The following is a 27673-nucleotide window of genomic DNA, read 5'->3' on the forward strand; positions in this document are numbered from 1 at the left end:
TAACAAAAAAAAAAATTATTTTCCCCCATATTTACACTTATTCACTTACAGAAAAAAGATCAGTTAGAATAATACATATTGTTGGCTAGCGAGAACATTCGAACCCGTTATTTATTGAATCAAAATAATTGAAATTCAATGATATGTTGCATTTCCAAACAGTTAAAATTATGTTCAAAGCAAAGTGAGGATAATATGTGTTTTTTTGGGTCATTCTGTGTATTTTTTTTTTTTACGATTGTTGACCTCGTAAGGGACAAGCGGTAGCAAAATGGATGGATGGAAGGATCTGTCGGGAGTGTGTTGCAGTGCCTTCTGGTCACAAAACTCTGCAGGAATGTAGCAGCAGAGAGCATCAAATATGTCTGCACAGTTTCTTTCACAAAATAAAAACATATTTTATTGTAAGTTTATGAGCTAGAGTATGTTTAGAACTATTTTGAGACGTATTAGTTTGGTTTATTTAGCTAGGAAAACTAACGTCAAAACGAATTGCATGCTTCTGGGCACACAACCTTGGTAGCAAACATGGCGCCAGTGGTTTAGTTGGCCATATTCTCTTCATATCCAACTCTGGTTCATCAAGTAGTAGCTGACCTCTACTGGCCAAACTTGGAAATGCAGCTTTAAACAGTGCCACATTTTGTGTCCTTGATTATGCCTGAACAGGTTTGAGAGGGACTTACCAAGGTCTCACTGCCACTGTGCTCAAACAAGGCTCCAACCAGGCCATTCGCTTCTTCGTGATGACCTCGCTGAAGAACTGGTACAAAGGTCAGCACACTCAAGTCTACATGTGTGAAAAGTTTTCTGATCCCGCCAGACTCTGTTTGCTCTCTCACAGTTGGACATACAATTTATTCGATTTACGTTTGACATTACTGAAGTCCGGAGGTTTGAAAAATAGGGTAGTCCTAAAAAAAACACCTACTGTATAAACCCAATTCCTGCAAGTAATGACAAATATTTGTAGACGTCTCACCTGAACTCTCTTGCTAACTTAAAACAGCAGCACAAGTTATTTGCACCATATTATTGATGGATCATTATGTGGAGATATCCAGTAGTCTCTGCTTGTTATGCATGGTTTTGTGCCTCCATGTTTACGTTCTGGGATGCCGTCATTTTAGTGCCGCCCATCCATTTCGCTGCATTTCTCAATATTTTATTGTAGCCAGGCATTTATTTTAATAACTTATATAAATAAGGAAAAAATTGTTAATTGTGCCTCGTTTCGGTGCTAAATGTAAGCTGATTCAACACTCAATATATACATACTATGCAAATATAAAAAGGTAAACTTTTAGTTAATTGTTTTTTTTGTAATTTTTTGTTTATAATTGGTTTTTAATTTTCATTATTTACTTCAAGTTTTTACCGTATGTCTGTATATATGTCAATACGTGGACTATGGCGGCGCAAATTACTGCGCGGATTGCTTTCCCAGGATGCAAAACAACTAGACTGGACTTGGCTTGAAGGTAAATACATCTTTTATTTTTAAACTAACAAAAGAAACAAAAGGCGCGCACAAGGCGGAAGTACAAACTTGGCTAAGAAAACAAAACTAGCACTTGGGCAAAAACTATGGACGTGAAACAAATAAACACTTCCTGTGACATGAGCAGAACAAAAACTTACGTGGCATGGCAAGAAGCATAAACGATGGAATAAGCAGGGCATGAAAATGACAGAGGTAAACAGAGTTAATGTCGCCAGCAGAAAAAGACGGGCTTTAAATAGCAGTGACATGATTGGTGACAGGTGTGTGAGTCCAAACGTGGAACAGGTGAAACTAATGGGTAACCATGGAAACAAGACAAGGGAGTGAAAAAGCAGGAACTAAAAAGAGTCCAAAAACCAAACAGAACATAACTTAAACAAAACATGATCCCAGACATGACAATATACATATTTATTAAATTTTTTTAAATTCATTTTGGCCAAAGGGGGCGCTTTTCAATTTCTTACACACACTAGGGACGGCGTGGCGCAGTGGGAGAATGGCCGTGCGCGACCCGAGGGTCCCTGGTTCAATCCCCACCTAGTACCAACCTCGTCATGTCCGTTGTGTCCTGAGCAAGACACTTCACCCTTGCTCCTGATGGGTGCTGGTTAGCGCCTTGCATGGCAGCTCCCTCCATCAGTGTGTGAATGTGTGTGTGAATGGGTAAATGTGGAAGTAGTGTCAAAGCGCTTTGAGTACCTTGAAGGTAGAAAAGCACTATACATGTACAACCCATTTATCATTTATTTATTTACTTGTTATCACATATGTTGGCCAGAGGGGGAGCACTTCACATTTTTACACACACATGTTATTTCATATGTTGACCAGAGGAGGAGCACTTTTAAAACCGACACACAGTCAATTTGAAAAATCCCTCCTTTTTGGGACCACCCTCATTTTGATAGATTTCATCACCAGGGGTGCAAATGACACATTCTCTATTAGATGCAATGGTTTCCCGTATTGGGACCATGATTTCGGTCCTAACCTATTCACCTTCATATGGAAGGTGCTTTTCCCTGTTGATGTCTCAAGAAGGGTAGAAATACAAGAAGACACACACCCACGCACACAAACACGCACACATTTCGCCATAGCTTTTGCCACAATAGCAAACACCACTTCCTCATTATGCCCCAATTATGGTGACAGTGAGCAGGGTGAATCTGCGAACCCGCAAGCACGTCATTTTTTTGCACGTTCTTTGTATTGCTGCGATAATTATGACAGTTTGTTGTGGATTTTATTTTTGTATAGTTGAATTTATTTGTTAGGTATCATTGTATTTATATTATTAAAGTATTTAAATGACCATTTAAATAATTTAATAAGTATTTGAATGGAAGTTGAATAGTCATTCAACTTCCCTGTCACAAAATGTGTATATTGGTTGAAATGTAAACAATACCTAACCCTACTAACGAGCACCTAATACTTTCTGTAGTTGAATAAACAAACGCCCTATTACCCATCCATCCATTTTCTACCGTTTGTCCCTCTCGGGGTCGCTGCAGCCTATCCCAGCTGCAATCAGGCGGGAGGCTGTGTACACCCTGGACAAGTCACCACCTCATGGCAGGGCCAACACAGATAGACAGACAACATTCACACTCACGTTCACACACCCATATGAGGAAAATGTTTTTATAAGCATTTTACACATTTAACTGCATCCTCCTACTGTACCTGTTTAGCTCCTATGGGAGTTTGAATGGTATAATTCCTAGTAAATATGACTTAATCATCAGTTTTTCCCTCCCATTAGGCGATAACCCCAACAAATATATCAATCCTTTGCTGACTGGAGCGTTTGGAGCCATTGCTGGAGCAGCCAGTGTGTTTGGAAACACTCCTTTGGACGTCATCAAGACTAGGATGCAGGTACAGCTTTATCAGACGTTGATTTAAGAGTGTTCTAGACACCGGCATGCAATACTTTTTTTCTTCTTCTATCCTTAGGGTCTGGAAGCGCATAAGTATAAGAGCACACTGGACTGTGCTGTGAAGATCCTGCGCTATGAGGGATTAGCAGCGTGAGTGATGTTTTGTTTTGTTTTTACTCAGATTAGAAGAGAATATTACTGTTGTAGTGATTTTTCCTGCAGAAACACAACAAAGCGGTTTAATCTCTTTTAAATTATATTTATTAAGGGACACTTTTCTTCATTCATGTATGTACATAACCCAAAACCAGTGAAGTTGACACGTTGTGTAAATGGTAAATAAAAACAGAATACAATGTTTTGCAAATCCTTTTCAATTTATATTCAATTGAATAGACTACAAAGACAAGATATTTAATGTTCAAACTGAGAAACTTAATTTTTTTTGCAAATAATCATTAACTTAGAATTTAATGGCAGCAACACATTGCAAAAAAGTTGGCACAGGGGCATTTTTACCACTGTGTTACATGGCCTTTCCTTTTAACAACACTCAGTAAACGTTTGTTTTTCAGGTGCAATTATTTCCCATTCTTGCTTGATGTACAGCTTTAGTTGTTCAACAGTCCGGGTTCTCCGTTGTCGTATTTTACACTTCATATTGCGACACACATTTTCAATGGGAGACAGGTCTGGACTACAGGCAGGCCAGTTTAGTACCCGCACTCGTTTACTATGAAGCCACACTGTTGTAACACATGGCTTGGCATTGTCTTGCTGAAATAAACAATTGCTTGGATGGCAACATATGTTGCTCCAAAACCTGTATGTACCTTTCAGCATTAATGGTGCCTTCACAGATGTGTACGTTACCCATGCCTTGGGCACTAATACACTCCCATACCATCACAGATGCTGGCTTTTGGACTTTACGCCTATAACGATCCAGATAATTTGTTTCCTCTTTGTTAAGGAGGACACAACGTCCACAGTTTCCAAAAACAATTTGAAATGTGGACTCGTTAGACCACAGAACACTTTTCGACTTTGCATCAGTCCATCTTAGATGAGCTCGGGCCCAGCGAAACCGGCTGCGTTTTTGGGTGTTGTTGATAAATGGCTTTTGCTTTGCATAGTAGAGTTTTAACTTGCACTTACAGATGTAGCGACCAACTGTAGTTACTGACTGGGGTTTTCTGAAGTGTTCCTGAGCCCATGTGGTGATATCCTTTACTTACTGATGTCACTTTTTGATGCAGTCCCGCCTGAGGGATTGAAGGTCCGTACTACAAACCCCATTTCCATATGAGTTGGGGAATTGTGTTAGATGTAAATATAAACGGAATACAATGATTTGCAAATCCTTTTCAACCCATATTCAATTGAATGCACTGCAAAGACAAGATATTTGATGTTCAAACTCATAAACTTTTTTTTTTTTTTTTTGCAAATAATAATTAACTTAGAATTTCATGGTTGCAACATGTGCCAAAGTAGTTGGGAAAGGGCATGTTCACCACTGTGTTACATCACCTTTTCTTTTAACAACACTCAATAAACGATTGGGAACTGAGGAAACTAATTGTTGAAGCTTTGAAAGTGGAATTCTTTCCCATTCTTGTTTTATGTAGAGCTTCAGTTATTCAACAGTCCGGAGTCTCCGCTGTCGTATTTTACGCTTCATAATGCGCCACACATTTTCGATGGGAGACAGGTCTGGACTGAAGGCGGGCCAGGAAAGTACCCGCACTCTTTTTTTACGAAGCCACGCTGTTGTAACACGTGCTGAATGTGGCTTGGCATTGTCTTGCTGAAATAAGCAGGGGCGTCCATGAAAAAGACGGCGCTTAGATGGCAGCATATGTTGTTCCAAAACCTGTATGTACCTTTCAGCATTAATGGTGCCTTCACAGATGTGTAAGTTATCCATGCCTTGGGCACTAATGCACCCCCATACCATAACAGATGCTGGCTTTTGAACTTTGCGTCGATAACAGTCTGGATGGTTCGCATCCCCTTTGGTCCGGATGACACAATGTCGAATATATCCAAAAACAATTTGAAATGTGGACTCGTCAGACCACAGAACACTTTTCCACTTTGCATGAGTCCATCTTAGATGATCTCGGGCCCAGAGAAGCCGGCGGCGTTTCTGGATGTTGTTGATAAATGGCTTTCGCTTTGCATAGTAGAGCTCTAATTTGCACTGACAGATGTAGCGACCAACTGTATTTAGTGACAGTGGTTTTCTTGAAGTGTTTCTGAGCCCATGTGGTGATATCCATTAGAGCTTGATGTCGGTTTTTGATACAGTGCCGTCTGAGGGATCGAAGGTCACGGTCATTCAATGTTGGTTTCCGGCCATGCCGCTTACGTGGAGTGATTTCTCCAGATTCTCTGAACCTTTTGATGATATTATGGACCGTAGATGTTGAAATCCCTAAATTTCTTGCAATTGCACTTTGAGAAACGTTGTTCTTAAACTGTTTGACTATTTGCTCATGCAGTTGTGGACAAAGGGGTGTACCTCGCCCCTTCCTTTCTTGTGAAAGACTGATAATTTTTTGGGAAGCTATTTTTATACCCAATCATGGCACCCACCTGTTCCCAATTAGCCTGCACACCTGTGGGATGTTCCAAATAAGTGTTTGATGAGCATTCCTCAACTTTATCAGTATTTATTGCCACCTTTCCCAACTTCTTTGTCACGTGTTGCTGGCATCAAAACAAGTTTATCAGTTTGAACATCAAATATGTTGTCTTTGTAGCATATTCAACTGAATATGGGTTGAAAATGATTTGCAAATCATTGTATTCCGTTTATATTTACATCTAACACAATTTCCCAACTCATATGGAAACGGGGTTTGTATCATCGCTTACGTGCAGTGATTTCCCCAGATTCTTTGAACCTTTTGATGGTGAAATCCTTAAATTCCTTGCAATAGCTCATTGAGAAATGTTGTTCTTAAACTGTTGGACAATTTGTTCACGCATTTGTTCACAAAGTGGTGACCCTCACCCCATCCTTGTTTGTGAATGACTGAGCATTTCATGGAAGCTGCTTTTATACCCAATCATTGCACCAACCTGTTCCCAATTAGCCTGTTCACCTGTGGGATGTTCCAAATAAGTGTTTGATGAGCATTCTTCAACTTTCTCTGTCTTTTTTGCCACTTGTGCCAGCTTTTTTGAAACATGTTGCAGGCATCAAATTCCAAATGAGCTAATATTTGCAAAAAATAACAAAGTTTTCCAGTTTGAACGTTAAGTATCTTGCCTTTGCAGTTTGTTCAATTGAATATAGGTTGAAAAGGATTTGCAAATCATTGTATTCTGTTTTTATTTACGATTTGCCAACTTCACTGGTTTTGGGTTTTGTAGCCAAAGGCAACTCACAGCTTTTCTACACCACAATAATGAACATATTGTTAGAGGAATAGGTCAGTCAACACTGAGCATTATTAACTATTAACTTGTTCTCCATGGTTAGTTTCTATAAAGGGACCGTTCCTCGTCTGGGTCGCGTGTGCTTGGACGTGGCCATTGTGTTCATCATCTATGAAGAGGTGGTCAAGGTTCTCAACAGAGTCTGGAAGACGGAATGAACTGCTGGACAGCTACTACCTTCTTCTCCTGCTTCAGTTTAGTGGACTTGTTATATTTTATTATCATTAAGCTAGCTGCTGCTGCCAGTTTAAAGACAGAATGTTAAACTTTGTAGTCAAAAAATAGAAGCTCTTTGCTGCCCTCATCTGGCTGGTGGGCATACTTACATCGTTATGACACATTCCATGGCCAATTTCACTCCTCTTATGAAACCTGATTTATGCATTTGAATCAACTGGAATCTTCAAATTGTTACCTTTTCTTAGCAATACATACTTAATAGTTACTTAGTTGGTATTCTAATATGCTCAAACGGTGCTTTACTGTTGCAGTTGTTCCTTGTTGCAATGCATTCATTTAATCGATCACATAAACTACAGTCGCATTCATAAGCAGAGCCTTTAACAGAATGAGTTGACATTTAGAATATAATGATTTTTTTTTTTTATAGAAACAATGCAGATTGTATTTTTTTCCGATTTCCCAGCATGACACTTTTATTCAAAATTAATTTATTCTTGTGCCAAATGTGTCTGCCTATTAACTGAATGTTGTGTATTTAAATGTTGTTGTTTTTTAAGTCAATGTGTCACCACAATTCAATCTGGATTTAAAGTTGTTTAGAAAAAATATATATATCCAATTGCTGTTTTTAAAGTGTAACTGTGAGAGCCAACACACAGACCTCAAAGTTTGTTTGTTTTAACTATGGGTGATTTATTTGTCTTTTGGTTTACATGTATTTTTCAAATTATTGCTTGCAATTCTTTAAGACAAATAGTTTATTGTGAACATTTAGTGGGGAATTATTTTTAAAAAATTAATAAGAAAATATTATGCCTAGAAATTCAAAAACAAACAACAAACATTTATTTTGCATGCAACATTCCACAATATTCTCATGAAAACAGGTTTTTAGTGCCAAGCTTATTTCAGAGAGTACCTAGGATCTTTCACTTGTGCCTTTGTGTTGACGATTTAATTAGTATTACTTATTTAACATTCCTGACAAGCAGTTATGTTAGAAAAAATGTCCAACACTGTGAAACATGACTGCGAGTATACAATGAATGTGTATCATATGTGTTTCCTTGGGGCCATAGAACATGTGTACTGACTGCCACAAGTTCATGTGCGTCTTTATGAAGCCTTTGTGCAATAAACATTGTCCTTGGTGCACAGTGTCCTTACTTTAAAAAAATGAGTTTTAAAAGCATTGTTATTTTGTTAAGTGATATATTTCACACTTGACGGATGGTCATGATTCTCTTTTTCTGTCTTTTGTTTTGTCTTCTGAAGAAAAAAAATGGATTTATGTACAATATGATTCAGCCTCCATTCATCCTTTCAGCTCTAAGATGTCTGATCCCACCCAAAAATGGCTACATTTTGGTTAAAACGTTTAATTGGTATGTAATCAGTCTTTTGATATAAGAAAATGCCATCTTTTACAGCATTTAACCTACTCAGTGGCCTTGTGGTTAGAGTGTCCGCACTGAGATCGATAGGTTGTGAGTTCAAACCCCGGCCGAGTCATACCACTGCTGGGGGGGTGTATATTGTTGTGTCCCGGAAGAGTTAGTGCTGTAAGGGGTTCTGGATATTTGTTCTGTTGTGTTTAAGTTGTGTTACGGTGCGGATGTTCTCCCGAAATGTGTTTGTCATTCTTGTTTGGTGTGCGTTCACAGTGTGGCGCATATTTGTAACAGTGTTAAAGTTGTTTATACGGCCACCCTCAGTGTGACCTGTATGGCTATTGACCAAGTATGCATTGCATTCACTTGTGTGTGTGAAAAGCCGTAGATCGGCACACAAAGGCAGTGCCTTTAAGGTTTATTGTCGCTCTGTACTTCTCCCTAGGTCCGTGTACATAGCGGCATTTTAGAAAGTCATAAATTTTACTTTTTGAAACAGATACCGATAATTTCCGATTTTACATTTTAAAACATTTATCGGCCGATAATATCGGCAGTCCGATATTATCGGACATCTCTACTTCACACACAATTGAACAGCGCCGAAAGGATCACATGACCACTTAGATAACTCCTGTATCAAATGACCAGTGCTTTGGAACTGAATATATGTGTGATGATTTTGGCGTATTATTTTTGGATCCCCCTGTATAATGGCAAATTTCCCCTTTGGCGTGGCGTGTTATTGTTGGTTTAGTCAGCAGAAGTACTGTGATCAAATCACGGCCCGATATGTGTCAGGAAAATATATACATGTATGTTTTAATTCAGTCAAATTTGTTATTTTTTTGCTGAATTTTTTTTGTTGACATTTTCTTTCCCATGAATTTGTTTTAGTGGCAAACATGCCTTGAACTGAAGTTTAATTAACAAAAGTAAAACTCGTTTCAAAAGAATAAAAAAAAAGGATGAAATATTTTTGTAATGGGATGGTCTGTTCAGGTCAGTACAATGCAAAAAAAAAAAAAAAAAAAGATATTAAAGTGACTGCAAGATCTCTGCCGAGAGGGTGCTAATTTTCCAAAGTGTTTTAAGCATTATATCCTGCCCTCTCACAGCTTCTTCCGCAAAATGACATAATTAGGTACGTATGTAACACATGAATGCGCATTACCTTTAGGTGCTAATAATAGCCATTTGGATAGCTAGCGCTAGTTATCATTGATTGTATATTCTATCATAACAACAGCACGACTGCAAATTGTTCGTTGCTATATTTTTTTTTTATCACATAAACTTTGTAATTGTGAAAAAAACCCAGACAATTCTCAAATAAATGTGTTCTGTTAAACCATCAATGGTAACATAAACTCGCCGGTGGTGTTCTTGTTGTATTTTTTGCTTTAAAAAAATGTATTGTAAAGAAGTTCCAAACAGTCCCTTTAAGTAACACACAAACATAGTTTCAATCAATCAATCAAAGTTGACTAATATAGCCCTTAATCATAAATATCTCAAAGGGCTGCACAAGCCACAACGACATTAGATCCCACATCTGGGCAAGAAAAATCTCAACAGATCAGAAAAGAGAGGCAGCAGATCAACTGGTCTAAAAGGTGTCTATTTAAAGGCTGGGGCATATAAATTAGTTTTAAAATGGGATTTAAATGCTTCTACTGAGGTAACATCTCTAACTAGGGCATTCCAGAGTACTGGAGCCCGAATAGAAAACGCTCTGTAGCCTCCAGACTTTTTTTGGGCTCTGGGAACCACTAATAAGCCGGAGTTCTTTGAACGCAGATTTCTTGCTGGGACATATGGTACAATACAATCAACAAGATAGGATGAAGCTAGACTCTTTAGTATTTTATACCAAGTCGTAAACCTTAATGTCACATATTAAGTGCACAGGAAGCCAGTATTGGCATAATATGATCAAACTTTCTTCTTCTTGTCAAAAGTCTAGCAGCCACATTTTGTACCAACTGTAATATTTTAATGCTAGACATAGGGAGACCCAAAATAATATGTTACAGTAATCGAGACGAGATGTAACGAACGCTGGTGGACAAAATGGGACGAATTTTAGAGATGAAAGAAGGCTGTTTTAGTAACACGCTTAATGTGTGACTCAAAAAAGAGAGTTGGGTCGAAGATAATACCCAGATTCTTAAACTGAGTCGCTTTGCGTAATTGTTTTGTTGTCAAATGTTAAGGTGGTATTATTAAATAGGTGTCAGTGTCTAGCAGGACCGATAATCAACATTTCCGTTTTCTTAACGTTGAGATGCAAAAAGTTGCTGGACATTATTTATGTTTGTTGTCAGCTAACGATGACGATTTGGCAAAGTTAAACGACTAACGTTGACTATCATTGACAACCACATGACTACAAATTGTTGATTTCTTCTCCGGCATTCCTTTTGTGTAAGTAGACGTTCTGCATGTGTGTACTAGACAATAACGCCAGCCTTTTTACTTGGGTCAATGAACCATTTTTATTCAATATGTTTAGTAATTATGAATGATAAAGCTATAAAACATATATATTTTATACCACTAATAATTGTAACATGGGCAAGCTATTTTGGTGGCTTTTCCTGTTTTGTTGGTATTTTCCTGTAGCAGTTTCATGTCTTCCTTGAGCGCTATTCCCCGCACCTGTTTTGTTTTAGCAACCAAGGCTATTTAAGTTGTCGCTATCCTTCTTTGCAGGGACATCGTTGATTGTCATGTCATGTTCGGATGTACTTTGTGGACGCTGTCTGCTCCACACGCTGTAAGTCTTTGCTGTCGTCCAGCATTCTGTATTTGTTTACTTTGCTACCATTTCAGTTTTAGTTTCGTTTTGCACAGCCTTCCCTCAGCTTCAATGCCTTTTCTTAGCGGCACTCGCCTTTTTTTTTTTTTTTTTTTTGGTTTAAGCATTAGATACCTTTTTACCTGCACACTGTCGTCTGCATATTGTGATCACAACAAACCATGTTCCCGACATCTACAAACCAATAAGCTACTTGCTGCCAAGCTGGTTGGTGTGTGTTTTTGGGTTGGAAAATTTTTTAACTTTGGGCAAGTAAACGGTCTTTGTTAGACACAAATGATCAATATTACGATACCGCCTCAATATTTGATTGATTGATTGATTGAGACTTTTATTAGTAGGTTGCACAGTGAAGTACATATTCCGTACAATTGACCACTAAATGGTAACACCCGAATAAGTTTTTCAACTTGTTTAAGTCGGGGTCCACTTAAATTGATTCATGATACAGATATATACTATCATCATAATACAGTCATCACACAAGATAATCACCAGGGTGTATACATTGAATTATTTACAATTTGGGGTGTGTGTGTGTGTGTGGGGATCAAGCAACTGCAATCAATTTTCTGCAATCAACGCACCTGTCGCTGATGAGAAGCCCTACCTTCATAAACCAGCACAACCTGCAATCCTGCGCCAGAACATAGCGACCTGTCATGTACAGTAAGCCAAATCTATCCAGCTCTATGCACCCTTTTGCGCTCTGTGTTTCTCCCCACTCGTGTTCATTTGTCTCGTGTTCCTCCTTGTCGCCTCCTTGCACCCTACCTTCGTTCCCACGTCACGAGCTGTGTGTCTCATCTCCCCGCGTTCCCTCTGGTTCCCTGGCTGCATCTTGGATCTCGACCTCCCGCCTGGACACGCACTTTGACGCCTCGCTATTGCCCCGACTTCCTGCCTGTCTCACGGACCTCCGGGCTTGTGTTGCCCTCCCTTGGACTTCCGCACCTCGTTCAACACTTCCGGGTAACACTCGGCATTTAATTCCACACATAGTTGCACACCACACACTTAGTTTGAATTTTAGACACTTAATTTATTATTTATATATATATGATATACAGTCGCAAAGAACGTTTATATACACTTGTAAAGAACATAATGTCATGGCTGTCTTGAGTTTCCAATTGTGATTGGAGCACATACTTGTTGGTCACAACAAACATTCATGAAGTTTGGTTCTTTTATGAATTTATTATGGGTCTACTGAAAATGTGACCACATCTGCTGGGTCAAAAGTATACATACAGCAATGTTACTATTTAGTTACATGTCCCTTGGCAAGTTTCACTGCAATAAGGCGCTTTTGGTAGCCATCCACAAGCTTCTGGCAAGCTTCTGGTTCAATTTTTGACCACTCCTCTTGACAAAATTGGCGCAGTTCAGCTAAATATGTTGGTTTTCTGACATGGACTTGTTTCTTCAGCATTGTCCACACGTTTAGGTCAGGACTTTGGGAAGACCATTCTAAAACCTTAATTCTAGCCTGATTTAGCCATTCCTTTACCACTTTTGGCGTGTGTTTGGGGTCATTGTCCTGTTGGAACACCCAACTGCGCCCAAGACCCAACCTCCGGGTTGATGATTTTAGGTTGTCCTAAAGAATTTGGCGGTAATTCTCCTTTTTCATTGTCCCATTTAAAGCACCAGTTCCATTGGCAGCAAAACAGGCCCAGAGCATAATACTCAATCTTTATCAATCAATGTTTATTTATGTAGCCCTAAATCACAAGTGTCTCAAAGGGCTGCACAAGCCACAACGACATCCTCGGTACAGAGCCCACATAAGGGCAAGGAAAAACTCACCCCAGTGGGACGTCGATGTGAATGACTATGAGAAACCTTGGAGAGAACCGCATAGGTGGGTAACCCCCCCCCCCCCCCCCCCCCCCCCCCCCAGGGGAGACCGAATGCAATGGATGTCGAGTGGGTCTGACATAATATTGTGAGAGTCCAGTCCATAGTGGATCTAACATAATAGTAAGAGTCCAGTCCATAGTGGGGCCAGCAGGAAACCATCTCGAGCGGAAACGGGTCAGCAGCGCAGAGATGTTCCCAACCGATGCACAGGCAAGCGGTCCACCCCGGGTCCCGACTCTGGACAGCCAGCACTTCATCCATGGCCACCGGACCTGTGTGTCTCCCCCTCCACAAGGGAGAGGGGGGAGCAGAGGAGAAAGAAAAAGAATCGGCAGATCAACTGGTCTAAAAAAGGGGGGCTATTTAAAGGCTAGAGTATACAAATGAGTGTTAAGATGGGACTTAAATACTATATTATATATTATATTATATAATACCACAACGTGTTTGAAGTGCTCAGAGGGCCGGCGGGTTCCAGGCGTGTCACTTTCACCGCCCATCTGAAGATTTTGACCACTGATTTGTGATCACAGCCACAGGAGAGTCACCTGGCATCTTCGATCTGATATTGGCCAGTTGAGAGGCACAGAAACGCTGAAATAAGGCGAGTTGGAAGAGCCGTTAGCCTCAAGCCTTGCCGCAGTTCAAAGCGGTTGCCTGGCAACCGAAAGCTACGGCGAGTTTACAGCTGTTTTAAAGTGATTCCGACGTCGCAGAGTGATATAAGTTGACAGGCTGACACCCAAAATTGATCTCTGAACGGCGCAAGGTACGAAATTGTTGAAAAAACAAGTGAAAAGTACCGCAAGTTGCTAAAGAAGTAACTGCCGCTAAGACATAAGAGGCACTGACGTCATCGACTGCCGCGATGAAAAAAGGTAGAGGAAAGACTGAACAAGATTTGAGGCTGGACACAGGACATGATGGGATGCAAGAATGGATACAAAAAATACTCCATGATTTTAAAGAAGAAATGAAAGAAGAATGGAAGTACATGATGGAGGGATGGAAAGAAGAAATGAAAGAAATGAAAGAAGAACACAGACAAGATGTGAAAAGTCTGCAGCAATGTATAGAAAGTCTGCAATCTGACAAAACCATCAGAAAGAATGAAGCCACTGAAATGGGCAAACAAATAAAGATCCTTCAAGAAGACAACAACATGCTGAAGAATATCATAGATGGAATGGATCAGGATAAACGGATGAATGATATCATCGTGACAGGGCACCGAATTAAACCAAGATCCTATGCGAAAGCTGTGAATAATGAAGGTGAACCAGATGAAATGGATATGGTCTCAGCAGAACAGCAAGTGGTCAACTTTCTGCAATCAAAAGAAATTGAAATTGACATTAATACCATCGAAACATGCATCCCACTGAACGGAAGAAACAACAACGCCACTCCAGTCGTGCTCGTGAAACTTGTAAACAGAAAATCTAAAATGGCATTGCTGAGACAGGGAAAGAAGCTGAAGGGAACAAATGTGTACATGAATGAGCATCTCACAAAACGTAATGCTGGAATTGCCAAGAAAGCACGCGACTTGAGAAAGCAGGGAAAAATCCAGGGAACGTGGAGCGCCAACTGTAAAATCTACATCAAGCTGAATGGAGGTCCAGAAGCAAGAGTACTTGCTGTCCAAGACATCAAGGACCTGGACAATTTTTAAAGTTTACACAGCTTCCACAACAACGATGATAATGAACTCTGACAGAAAACAAGCACCTAAATTCAGCATCAACACTACTATGTTCCAAGGAACGACTAAACAAGAGGACCTAGATTCAGGATTGCATCCACCTACACTTATAGAGATTATTGAAACAACATCAAAGATTGTTGAACAAGAAAACATGGAACTAAAAAATTTCTGCAACAAAGATCATAAAAACCAGGATTTGGAAAATGATATAGATCCAGATACAAATTTTTTCTCCCACTTCAGTAATAATTGTTTTTATTATACGGATGATCAATATAACAGCAACATTAAATGTGATAACAAATTGTCAATTATTCATTTTAATAGCAGAAGCTTGTATGCAAACTACAACAATATTAAGAACTTTTTGGAACACATCAACGAACCCTTCAAAGTCATTGCTGTCACGGAAACATGGATTGATGATAAAAAAGGAATAGATTTTGATCTGGATGGATATGAACTAAACTACATCAACAGAAACAACAAAAATGGAGGAGGAGTAGCTGTGTACGTGATGAAGAACCTGAACTACAAAGTGGTAAAAAACATGTCATTTGCTATAGATAATATTTTAGAATGTATAACAATTGAAATATGTCAGGAAAAAAGCAAAAACATATTCATCAGTTGTATATATAGATCACCTAAGTCAAGTATAGAAACATTTGAAGAATGGATCAAGGCTACTTACATGGACAATGGGCAAAGAATCATTTTCCTATGTGGTGACTTTAATATTGACTTATTGAACCCTAACAAGCAAAAGTCTATTGATGACTTCATTGATACAATGTACAGCATCAGTTTATATCCTAAAATCACAAAGCCAAGCAGAATTACAGGACACTGTGCCACGCTTATTGATAATATTTTTACCAATGATTTTGATAATAACACTACAAGTGGTCTACTTATAACCGATGTTAGTGATCATCTGCCAGTTTTTATAATATATGATGGAAACTACAAGAAGAATATGGAAGACAAAAGGACACTTCGAAGACTGTGCACAGAGAAGAGGATGATTGCTTTCAAAATTGAGCTACAAAAGCAAGATTGGGACAATGTGTACAATGAAAATGAGGTTGATGAAGCATATGAACATTTCTTAAACAAGTTCATAATACTTTATAACAAACATTGTCCATGGATACAACTCAGTAATAAGCAGAGAAAGAATAATCAACCATGGATGACAAAAGGATTAAAAAATGCTTGTAAGAAGAAGAATACACTATATAGGAAATTTATAGCACAAAGAACTACAGAGGCAGAAATTAAGTACAAAAAGTATAAAAACAAGTTAACATACATACTACGATTATGTAGAAAAGAATATTACAGTGAATTATTGGACAAGAACAAAACTAATATGAGAGCAACATGGGGCATCCTCAATAGCATTATTAAAAATGGCACTAAGAGGGACTACCCTCAATACTTCTTAGACGGAAATAAAAAAAATGACAACATAAAGGAAGTAGTTGAAAGCTTCAATAATTATTTTGTAAATATTGGACCAAAATTGGAAGAAAGGATTCCAGACCCAGTTTCAATTGAGGACTATAATGATACCATAGAGCGAAATCCCAACTCCATGTTCCTCAGTAATGTGACACAGGAGGAAATAGTTACAATCGTGAAAAAATGTAAATCCAAGACTTCAACTGATTGTAATGAAATTGATATGGAAACGATAAAAAAGGTTATTGAAGAGATCTCAGGACCATTAATGTATATTAGTAACCTATCATTTCAAACAGGTACATTTCCAAACAAAATGAAAATAGCTAAAGTTGCACCAATTTACAAGACTGGCGACAAACATCAATTTACAAACTATAGACCTGTTTCCTTACTTCCACAATTTTCTAAAATCATTGAAAAACTGTTCAATAACAGATTAGAGAGTTTCATAAATAAAAATAGAATACTCGAAGAAAATCAATATGGATACAGAGCTAATGTTTCAACTTCGATGGCTTTAATTGAAATTACAGAAGAAATTACCAATGCTATAGATAATAAAAAATGTGCGGCAGCAGTTTTTATGGATCTAACTAAAGCATTTGACACAATTAATCACAATATTTTAATCAAAAAACTAGAACGATATGGCATCAGAGGGTTAGTCTTAAACTGGATAAGAAGTTATCTAATGAACAGGAAACAATACGTGAAGCTAGGCGAACACACCTCTACAACGCTAAATATATCCTGTGGTGTACCTCAGGGATCAATACTAGGACCTAAATTATTCAATCTATATATAAATGACATTTGTAAAGTTACAAAAGATTTAAAGTTAGTATTATTTGCGGATGATACAACAGCGTTTTGTTCAGGAGAGAATACACAGAAGATACTACAAATAATAACAGAAGAAATTAACAAATTAAAAAGATGGTTTGACAAAAACAGACTATCGTTGAATCTCAGTAAAACTAAAATAATGCTATTTGGTAACAGTAGAAGAGAAAGTCAAACACAAATACAAATAGACGGAATAGAAATTGAAAGAGTAAATGAAACCAAATTTCTAGGTATAATGATTGATGATAAATTGAACTGGAAATCTCACGTAAAAAATATACAACATAAAGTAGCAAGAAACACGTCAATAATGAATAAAGCAAAACATGTTCTAGACAAAAAATCACTTCATATTCTCTACTGCTCACTAGTGTTACCATATCTGAGTTATTGTGCAGAAATATGGGGAAATAATTACAAAAGTACACTTCATTCATTAACGGTGTTACAAAAAAGATCAGTTAGAATAATACATAATGTTGGATATAGAGAACACACAAATCCTTTATTTATTGAATCAAAGATTCTGAAATTCTACGACATAGTGAATTTGCAAACAGCTAAAATTATACACAAAGCAAACTATAACCTGCTACCCAAGAATATACAACAATTCTTCTCAAAAAAAGAGGAGAAATATAATCTTAGAGAGAAATGTAATTTAAAACATTTGTATGCACGTACAACACTTAAGACCTTCAGTATATCAGTATGTGGAATTAAATTATGGAATGGATTAAGCAAAGCAATCAAACAATGTACTAATATGATCCACTTCAAGAAACTCTTCAAACTTAAAGTGTTTACAAAGTACAAAGAAGAAGAACCATGATAAACATTCTGAATTTATTTAACTCATCCATTCTTTCATTCTTTCACTCACAAAATAATCTTACTTATCTCAACATATGAAATGTAACTTACTTCACCAATTATTATTTATTTACTTATTTTATTGTGATTACTTATGGAGTATATTGTGAATAAATTGAGAACAGGAAGTGAACAAAAGTTTTAGCAACTGTCATGTAAAAGAAAAGGGGTAGGATTAAATAAGCTTTGCTTCTTCCTACTCCTTTTCGAACATGTTGAAAAGAGAAACTGGAGATTGTGATGTATCATGTTGTATACTTGCATGTTCGAAATAAACTCAAACTCAAACAACCACCATGCTTAACGGTGGGCATGGTGTTCCTGGGATTAAAGGCCTAACCTTTTCTCCTCCAAACATCCATCCATTCATCCATTTTCTACCGCTTATTCCCTTCGGGGTTGCTGGGTATTGTGGCCAAACAGCAACATTTTTTTTTCATCTGACATCACATGGACAAAGATAAGCCATTCTGGAGGAAAGTTCTGTGGTTATCTGACCACAGAACTTTAATCAAATAACAAATAACATATAATGTTATGTTATTTTAATTTATTATGCGCCCCCCCAACCAACTGTTACATCAGCCCATGACATTGTTCTTTACAAGTGTATGTAAACTTTTGATCGCGACTGTATATATATAAATAAACATAGAGTTAAACGACGTCCCTGTACACCCATAACATATATATTCCTAGTCCCTTCCTGCTCCATCACTTTTTGAATATAACAGCCAAATTGTTAGGACTCGTTCAAGGTGTTGACCCCAGATGCAGAGACGGGAGGCAAGATCAAATCAAAAAAAGGAGTCTTTAAGTCCAAAAATGTTAACAAAAAGGTAATGGGGCAGAAACACACACCATATAACAGCCGATAAGCGGGAACCTCAGAGGTCGGCAAGGGGAAAGTCCACACCAGATATCTTCTCCACCTCAGGGAGGAAAGAAAAAACACATGGAGGTTAGGTGTATAATAACAAGGGTGAAAAAACGTACCCGGACTTAGAGATCAAGCAAACGCATGCGATGTGGAAGGAACAGGAAAGAATAACCGGCAAGGCCAAGCTGAACTAGTCCATGAACTGATTAGCTGCAGGTATGCCTCAAGGGCAACCCCTCGCCCAGGAAGAGTGAACTGAAACAAAAATGCTCAACAGGGAAAATGCGGGCACAAAATAAAAAGGAAGGCAGGAGAACAATAAAACACAACACTAATATGTGGTCATTGTGGCACTCAGTGTTAGACATAGTGGGTTTGATCACCGGTTAGAGTTGTGGCAGAAAGATTTGTTATGTTTTAATTATGTTACATTTATTATTTTGACCCCCAGCCCCTTTCCCCACAACAATCAATATTGAACATTTTATTTCACATGATTTAGTTTTGGGCCAAAATTATTTAAAATTTAAGTTATAATATTATTATATAAAAATTCAAGTTTGAGTCATTTACAGTAGTACCTCAACTTACGTGCTTAATTTTATATATGTACATACAGTACAGGCCAAAAGTTTGGACACACCTTCTCATTCAATGTGTTTTCTTTATTTTCATGACTAGTTACATTGTAGATTGTCACTGAAGGCATCAAAACTATGAATGAACACATGTGGAGTTATGTACTTAACAAAAAAAGGTGAAATAACTGAAAACATGTTTTGTATTCTAGTTTCTTCAAAATAGCCACCCTTTGCTCTGGTTACCTTTTTGCACACTCTTGGCATTCTCTCGATGAGCTTCAAGTGTCATGATCCGTTGCCCGGATCATGTTATGTTTAATCATATTCTGTTTAGTTTTGGACTCCCTTAGTTCATGTTTTGTGCACCCGTGGGTTTGTTTTGGTTACCATGGGAGCTGATTGGTTTTACCTGCCTCTGATTAGTGTTCGGCACGCTCACCTGCTGCCGGGCACTAATCAGAGAGCAATTTATTCACGTTGGTCTGGCTTCATTATTTGCTACAAGCAACAGTTACGTTGGATGAATTCTGGTTATTATGCTTTTGATTCCTGTGCTAAGTTTCGCCTAAGCTTCCCGTGCGATCGGCACGCGTCTTGTTTGTTTTCTGTCGATTTGTGTTGACTGTGTATGATGATGATGTCCGTCTGCATTCTGGGAGAACGACCCCGCATTAACATGCGACCCACATGTGACATTAACAGGTAGTCACCTGAAATAGTTTTCACTTCACAGGTGTGCTTGAAGCTCATCGAGAGAATGCCAAAAGTGTGCAAAGCAGTAATCAGAGCAAAGGTTGGCTATTTTGAAACTAGAATATAAAACATGTTTTCAGCTATTTCACCTTTTTTTGTTAAGTACATAACTCCAAATGTGTTCATTCATAGTTTTGATGCCTTAAAAGTTAAAAGTTAAAGTACCAATGATTGTCACACACACACTAGGTGTGGCGAAATTATTCTCTGCATTTGACCCATCACCCTTGATCACCCCCTGGGAGGTGAGGGGAGCAGTGGGCAGCAGCGGTGGCTGCGCCCGGGAATCATTTTGGTGATTTAACCCCCAATTCCAACCCTTGATGTTGAGTGCCAAGCAGGGAGGTAATGGGTCCCATTTTTATAGTCTTTGGTATGACTCGGCCGGGATTTGAACTCCCAACCTACCGATCTCAGGACGGACACTCTAACCACTAGGCCACTGAGTAGGTTAGTGACAATCTATAATGTAAATAGTCGTGAAAATAAAGAAAAACGCATTGAATGAGGAGAAGGTGTAATATATATATATATATATATATATATATATATATATATATATATATATATATATATATATATATATATCAGTGACGGGACGCTTGTATCTCAAATCAACGCTGTCCATTGAAATTAATTAAAATCAATTGAATTGGTATTCCCCTTTTACAAAAAAAAAACTTGACCATTTTTAACATGTAAATTGCTTTTTAAATGTAAAATATTTTGGATAAAAAATTGTGTATAATACAATACAATACAATGCACTACATAATAACTAAAGTAGTTTTATGAAGCCGAAGACTTCTATGTTGTTGTCTCTTTCAACTGCTTCTATGTCAAACACACCATCAGCAGCTTTTCTATCATTTCCTTCTGCTTAAGGGATGCGCTCCAATTGCTTCGCCAAGTTGTCGACACGCTATGTCATGTTTTTGATTTCTTTTTTTTTATTCAATAAAATCCTTTCACTCACTTTCTTTCTTCCCATGGTTGGAAAAACAAAATTATGTGAATCTCTAGCTATAAGCTAATGCTAGCGAGTAAGACAAGATGTGTTGGTCGGGGTTCACTATAACATTTGCTACGCCGATTAATGGCGGGGATGCTTGAAAATCCAATTTCTCAAATATTCTTAAGTGTAGATGCCACTGTAGTAAAGAAAACCGTTTCACACAACACAAAAAGTTTTTTGTTTTTTTTTGTAATGGGCCTCCAAATACAATCTACGTGCATTTATTGGGCAATGTGTTTTCCCCAATCCATTATTCATATTCATTGATATTACATATTATATTTAACGTATTGTTGAAGGAACACCTGTCAAAACTGAGTACCATGTTTGTAAAGGTAGAGATAAATTGGACCTCATTGTGATGAGGTGGCGACTTGTCCAGGGTGTACCCCGCCTTCCGCCCGATTGTAGCTGAGATAGGCTCCAGCGCTCCCCGCGATCCCGGAGGGAATAAGCGGTAGAAAATGGATGGATGGGTGGATGGAGTGACAAAGTGTACCTAATAAAAAGTTGTTCTCGCAAGTGTTGGATAAATTCAAACCATAACCAACCGTGCATAGCTCCTGTCTCAAAGTAGGTGTACTGTCACAACCCGTCACATCACGCTGTGACTTATTTGGAGTTTTTTGGTGTCTTCCTGTGTGTAGTGTTTTAGTTCTTGTCTTGCGCTCCTATTTTGGTGGCTTTTCCTGTTTTGTTGGTATTTTCCTGTAGCAGTTTCATGTCTTCCTTGAGCGCTATTCCCCGCACCTGTTTTGTTTTAGCAATCAAGGCTATTTAAGTTGTCGCTATCCTTCTTTGCGGGGACATCGTTGATTGTCATGTCATGTTCGGATGTACTTTGTGGACGCTGTCTGCTCCACACGCTGTAAGTATTTGCTGTTGTCCAGCATTCTGTATTTGTTTACTTTGCAACCAGTTCAGTTTTAGTTTCGTTTTGCACAGCCTTCCCTCAGCTTCAATGCCTTTTCTTAGCGGCACTCGCCTTTTTTTTTTTTTTTTTGGTTTAAGCATTAGATACCTTTTTACCTGCACACTGTCGTCTGCATATTGTGATCACGACAAACCTTGTTGCTAACATCTACAGAGCAATAAGCTACTTGCTGCCACCTACTGATACGGAAGAGTACAACATTGTTACTCTGCCGAACTCTAGACAGCACCGACCCTCAACAACGGCACATTTTACTTATCTAAACAATATCCGGTGTTGTGGTGTTTCAATTAACTGGAATCCAGTGTGCTGTGGGGCCCTATTGTAGTGAATCACACCTGAGACTTCATAAATTAATCAAATCTTTATTAGACACGTAAACAATGTGATAAAGAACATTTTACATCAACCAAACTAGGGATCTAGATATCTGGTCAGGACACTCCTCACTCTTTTGCCTCACCTTCATTGTCCATTCGTTTTTGGTGACTTTATATACTCTGGACCTAGACATTGAGTCCGCGACATACATGGCGCACAATAACTGATACAGTCTGCTTTGCCAGTCCAAATGCATTCGCCGTTTTCCATAGTCTTTCCTCAATGGCCAGGTAATACAAAGCACACGCTACCCTTCTTATCACATCCACGGGAGCCCGCATTCTTGTTGTCTCTCCTTCGACAAATGGACTAAGTTTTTCGCTACGTAGAATGACAGCTGACCCGGACATTGGAAAGTTCTCTTGCCGTCTGAGAAGTGTTGTATCCGAAATACCTGCAATCGCTTTCTCTTAAGGTATTCATGTGTGATTTCCACAAGCGTCTGTACAGACGGAAGAATGAAAAACTAAAAAAGCTAAGAGAGAGATTCAAGAAATACACGGCGCACTTACCCGTGTAAAAAAAATTGTCCGAGCAGGGGGACCTTAAACACTGGTTTAGTGTGGCTGAAATGGGGCTTAGGCTAAATAATTATTCGTTTAAGGGGTTATCCGGCTTAGAGTAGACATGGCCTTAGATCAGTGTTTTTCAACCACTGTGTCGTGGCACACTGGTGTGTTGTGAGATACAGTCTGGTGTGCCGTGGGAGATTATCTAGTTTCACCTATTTGGGTTAAAAATATTTTTTTGCAAACCAGTAATTATAGTCTGCAAATGATGTGTTGTTGTTGAGTGTCGGTGCTGTCTAGACCTCGGCAGAGTAACCGTGTAATACTCTTCCATATCAGTAGGTGGCAGCCGGTAGCTAATTGCGTTGTAGATGTCGGGAACATCGGGAGGCAGCGTGCGGGTAAAAAGGTATCTAATACTTAAACTAGGGATGTCCGATAATGGCTTTTTGCCGATATCCGATATTCCGATATTGTCCAACTCTTTAATTACCGATACCGATATCAACTGATACCGATATCAACCGATACTGATGTATACAGTCGTGGAATTAACACATTATTATGCCTAATTTGGACAACCAGGTATGGTGAAGATAAGGTCCTTTTTTTAAAAATTAATAAAATAAAATAAGATAAATAAATTAATAACATTTTCTTGAATAAAAAAGAAAGTAAAACAATATAAAAACAGTTACATAGAAACTAGTAAATAATGAAAATCAAATAATCAAATTTTTGATTGAATGTGTCTAGACATGATCACAAGTGTCTCAAAGAGCTGCACAAGCCACAACGACATCCTCGGTTCAGAGCCCACATAAGGGCAAAGAAAAACTCACAACCCAGTGGGATGTCAATGTGAATTACTATGACAAACCTTGGAGAGGACCGCAGATGTGGGTGACCCCCCCCACCTCTAGGGGAGACCAGATGCAATGGACGTCGAGTGGGTCTAGCATAATATTGTGAAAGTCCAGTCCATAGTGAATCTAACATAATAGTGAGAGTCCAGTCCATAGTGGGGACAGCAGGAGACCATCCCGAGCTGAGATGGGTCAGCCGCGCAGAGATGTCCCCATCTGATGCACAGGCGAGTGGTCCATCCCGGGTCCCGACTCTGGACAGCCAGCACTTCATCCATGGCCACCGTACGTGCCCCCCCCCCCCCCCCTTCACAAGGGAGAGGGGGCAGAGGAGAAAAGAAAAGAAACGGCAGATCAACTGGTCTAAAAAGGGGGTCTATTTAAAGGCTGAGTATACAAATGAGTTTTAAGATGGGACTTAAATGCTTCTACTGAGGTAGCATCTCTAACTGTTACCGGGAGGGCATTCCATAGTACTGGAGCCCAAATAGAAAACGCTTTATAGCCTGCAGACTTTTTTTGGGCTCTGGGAATCACTAATAAGCCGGAGTTCTTTGAACGCAGATTTCTTGCCGGGACATATGGTAAAATACAATAGGCAAGATAGGATGGAGCTAGACCGTGTAGTATTTTATACGTAAGTAGTAAAACCTTAAAGTCACTTCTTAAGTGCACAGGAAGCCAGTGCAGGTGAGCCAGTATAGGCGTAATATGATCAAACTTTCTTGTTCTTGTCAAAAGTCTAGCAGCCGCATTTTGTACCAACTATAATCTTTTAATGCTAGACATAGGGAGACCCGAAAATAATACGTTACAGTAATCGAGACGAGACGTAACGAACGCATGAATAATGATCTCAGCGTCGCTAGTGGACAAAATGGAACGAATTTTAGCGATATTAAGGAGATGAAAGATGGCCGTTTTAGTAACACTCTTAATGTGTGACTCAAACGAGAGAGTTGGGTCGAAAATAATACCCAGATTCTTTACCGAGTAAAATTAACTGTTAAAGATTAGTACTATTAGTGGACCAGCAGCACGCACAATCATGTGTGCTTACGGACTGTATCCCTTGCAGACTGTATTGATATATATTGATATATAATGTAGGAACCAGAATATTAATAACAGAAAGAAACATCCCTTTTGTGTGAATGAGTGTGAATGAGTGTAAATGGGGGAGGGAGGTTTTTTGGGTTGGTGCACTAATTTTAAGTGTATCTTGTGTTTTTTATGTTGATTTATATAAAAAAAAAAAAAAAAAAAAAAACAAAAAACGATACAGATAATAAAAAAAACGATACCGATAATTTCCGATATTACATTTTAATGCATTTATCGGCCGATAATATCGGCAGGCTGATATTATCGGACAGCTCTAACTTAAACCAAAAATAAACAAAAGGGAGTGCCCCTAAGAAAAGGCATGAAGCTTAGGGAAGGCTATGCAGAACAAAACTAAAACTGAACTGGCTACAAAGTAAACAAAAACAGAATGCTGGACGACAGCAAAAACTTACTGTGGAGCAAAGACGGCGTCCACAATGTACGGAACATGACATGACAATCAACAATGTCCCCACAAAGAAGAATAAAAACAACTGAAATATTCTTGTTTGCTAAAACAAAGTAGATGCGGGAAATATCGCTCAAAGGAAGACATGAATCTGCTACAGGAAAATACCAAAAAAAGAGAAAAAGCCACCAAAATAGGAGCGCAAGACAAGAACTAAAACACTACACACAGGAAAACAGCAAAAAACTCAAAAAGTCATGGCGTGATGTGACAAGTCATGACAGTACACCGACTTTGAGACAAGAGCTATAGTGATGCATGCTTGGTTATGGTTTAAAGTCATAGCCAACAATTGCGACAACGACTTTTTATTGCCTATACCGAGTTTCACTTTTTAATGATGTCTGCTGGTGGTGTGCCTCCGCATTTTTTCAACGCCAAAAATGTGCGTTGGCTCAAAAAAGGTTGAAAAACACTGCCTTAGATGATAAAAACAGACACCCCTGGTGTAATGGAAGGTCTTTTAGCAGGAGTAGGGGTCTAACAGGCTATAGAAGGAGAGAAAGGGGGAGGTTGGTACAGTAAAAAAGTGTGTGAAGTCAGCAGGAGCTCCACGGGGCGTGTCCCTGCACCGGCTCTTAGGGCAGAGTGGCGCGCGCTCGGGCTGCACTTCCACGCATCACTGCCGCGTCGTGGTCACCCATCCCGGAGCAGGACCATGCCGTGCACGGCTTGATTGTAGCCTAGAACAAAGACACAACAACTTTTTTAGAACTTTTCAAAAAAAAAGAAGAAAAAAAAAAGATTTGAAGATACAGCAGATTTGTCATGTGTGCACGCGGTTGGATCTCGTCCGCGCGTGCGGGCTTCGTACTGCTGTGCGGTTATTTCTCCATCCTGTGCGGCGTGACGGTGATGATGATGGTGATGATGATGATGGTGCATCAAGCCGCGGCTGGCTGCAGGGACCGGGAGAGTCCCAACTGCTGCACCGGCAGAAACAACGACTGCTTCGAGCACACCGGGAGGAAGACGACGTGCTACTGCGACACGTACTGTCAGAGGACTGGAGACTGCTGCGAGGACTACCAGAGTGTCTGCCAAATATCTGGTGAGTCACTAAATCTATTTTCACCGTCGATTCCAAACTGTGGTACGCAGAATAACACCCTGGTATTTATTTTTTCCATACAAAATACAATTCCACTCGAGTTGGTGGTTTTCAACTGGTGTGTCCGACCTTTTGCCTGGAGCTGGGACGTTTGCGAACGAGTCGAGTCTTTTGAATTACTCTCTTTTTTTTTTTTGAGTCAGTCAGTCAATCAAAGTTGACTGACAGCCCTTAATGACACATGTGTCAGTGAACAATGAGTCACTCGCATACACGAGTCGTTCATTTGCAAGCTTATTAAATTACAACATTGTAAAGGGACAAGCGGTAGGAGATGGATGTATTTGAGTCCAATCAAAGGGGAATAGCACTTTTTTTTGGAATGGTGCTTTTGTTAAGGTGTTTGAGCTTCGTGGAGTTCTTTTTGCGTGTACATCAATCATCAATCAATCAATCTTTATTTATATAGCCCTAAATCACAAGTGTCTCAAAGGGCTGCACAAGCCACAACGACATCCTCGGTACAAAGCCCACATACGGGCAAGGAAAAACTCACCCCAGTGGGACGTCGATGTGAATGACTATGAGAAACCTTGGAGAGGACCGCATATGTGGGTAACCCCCCCCCTCTAGGGGAGACCGAAAGCAATGGATGTCGAGTGGGTCTGACATAATATTGTGAGAGTCCAGTCCATAGTGGATCCAACATAATAGTAGTAAGAGTCCAGTCCATAGTGGGGCCAGCAGGACACCATCCCGAGCGGAGACGGGTCAGCAGCGCAGAGATGTTCCCAGCCGATGCACAGGCGAGCGGTCCACCCCGGGTCCCGACTCTGGACAGCCAGCACTTCATCCATGGCCACCGGACCTGTGCCCCCCCCCCCCCTCAAGGAAAAGGGGAGCAGAGGAGAAAAGAAAAGAAACGGCAGATCAACTGGTCTAACAGGGGGGCTATTTAAAGGCTAGAGTATACAAATGAGTTTTAAGATGGGACTTAAATGCTTCTACTGAGGTAGCATCTCTAATTGTTACCGGGAGGGCATTCCATAGTACTGGAGCCCGAATAGAAAACGCTCTATAGCCCGCAGACTTTTTTTGGGCTCTGGGAATCACTAATAAGCCGGAG

The 27673-nt window shown here is 39.3% G+C and overlaps 2 protein-coding genes across 5 annotated transcripts in view; both read left to right on the plus strand.

Moving 5' to 3' along the window:
- Positions 1–8177, plus strand: part of LOC133575624 (tricarboxylate transport protein B, mitochondrial) — a 53578-nt gene extending 45401 nt beyond the window's left edge. The window contains exons 6-9 of the mRNA XM_061928315.1: positions 670–774; positions 3276–3391; positions 3470–3543; positions 6887–8177. Coding sequence (XP_061784299.1) covers positions 670–774; positions 3276–3391; positions 3470–3543; positions 6887–7001 — 410 coding nt within the window. The 3' untranslated portion in view covers positions 7002–8177. The remainder of the gene's footprint in view (positions 1–669; positions 775–3275; positions 3392–3469; positions 3544–6886) is intronic.
- A 17797-nt stretch (positions 8178–25974) lies between these two features.
- The window catches only part of LOC133575798 (somatomedin-B and thrombospondin type-1 domain-containing protein), an 85440-nt gene continuing 83741 nt past the window's right edge, over positions 25975–27673 (plus strand). For all 4 annotated transcript variants that reach the window (XM_061928646.1, XM_061928647.1, XM_061928643.1 and 1 more), the window contains exon 1: positions 25975–26547. In XM_061928646.1, the coding sequence (XP_061784630.1) occupies positions 26265–26547 (283 nt within the window). In that variant the 5' untranslated portion in view covers positions 25975–26264. The remainder of the gene's footprint in view (positions 26548–27673) is intronic.

This window comes from Nerophis lumbriciformis, linkage group LG33 (genome assembly GCF_033978685.3).
Source record: "Nerophis lumbriciformis linkage group LG33, RoL_Nlum_v2.1, whole genome shotgun sequence".
Classification (NCBI taxonomy): Eukaryota; Metazoa; Chordata; class Actinopteri; order Syngnathiformes; family Syngnathidae; genus Nerophis; species Nerophis lumbriciformis.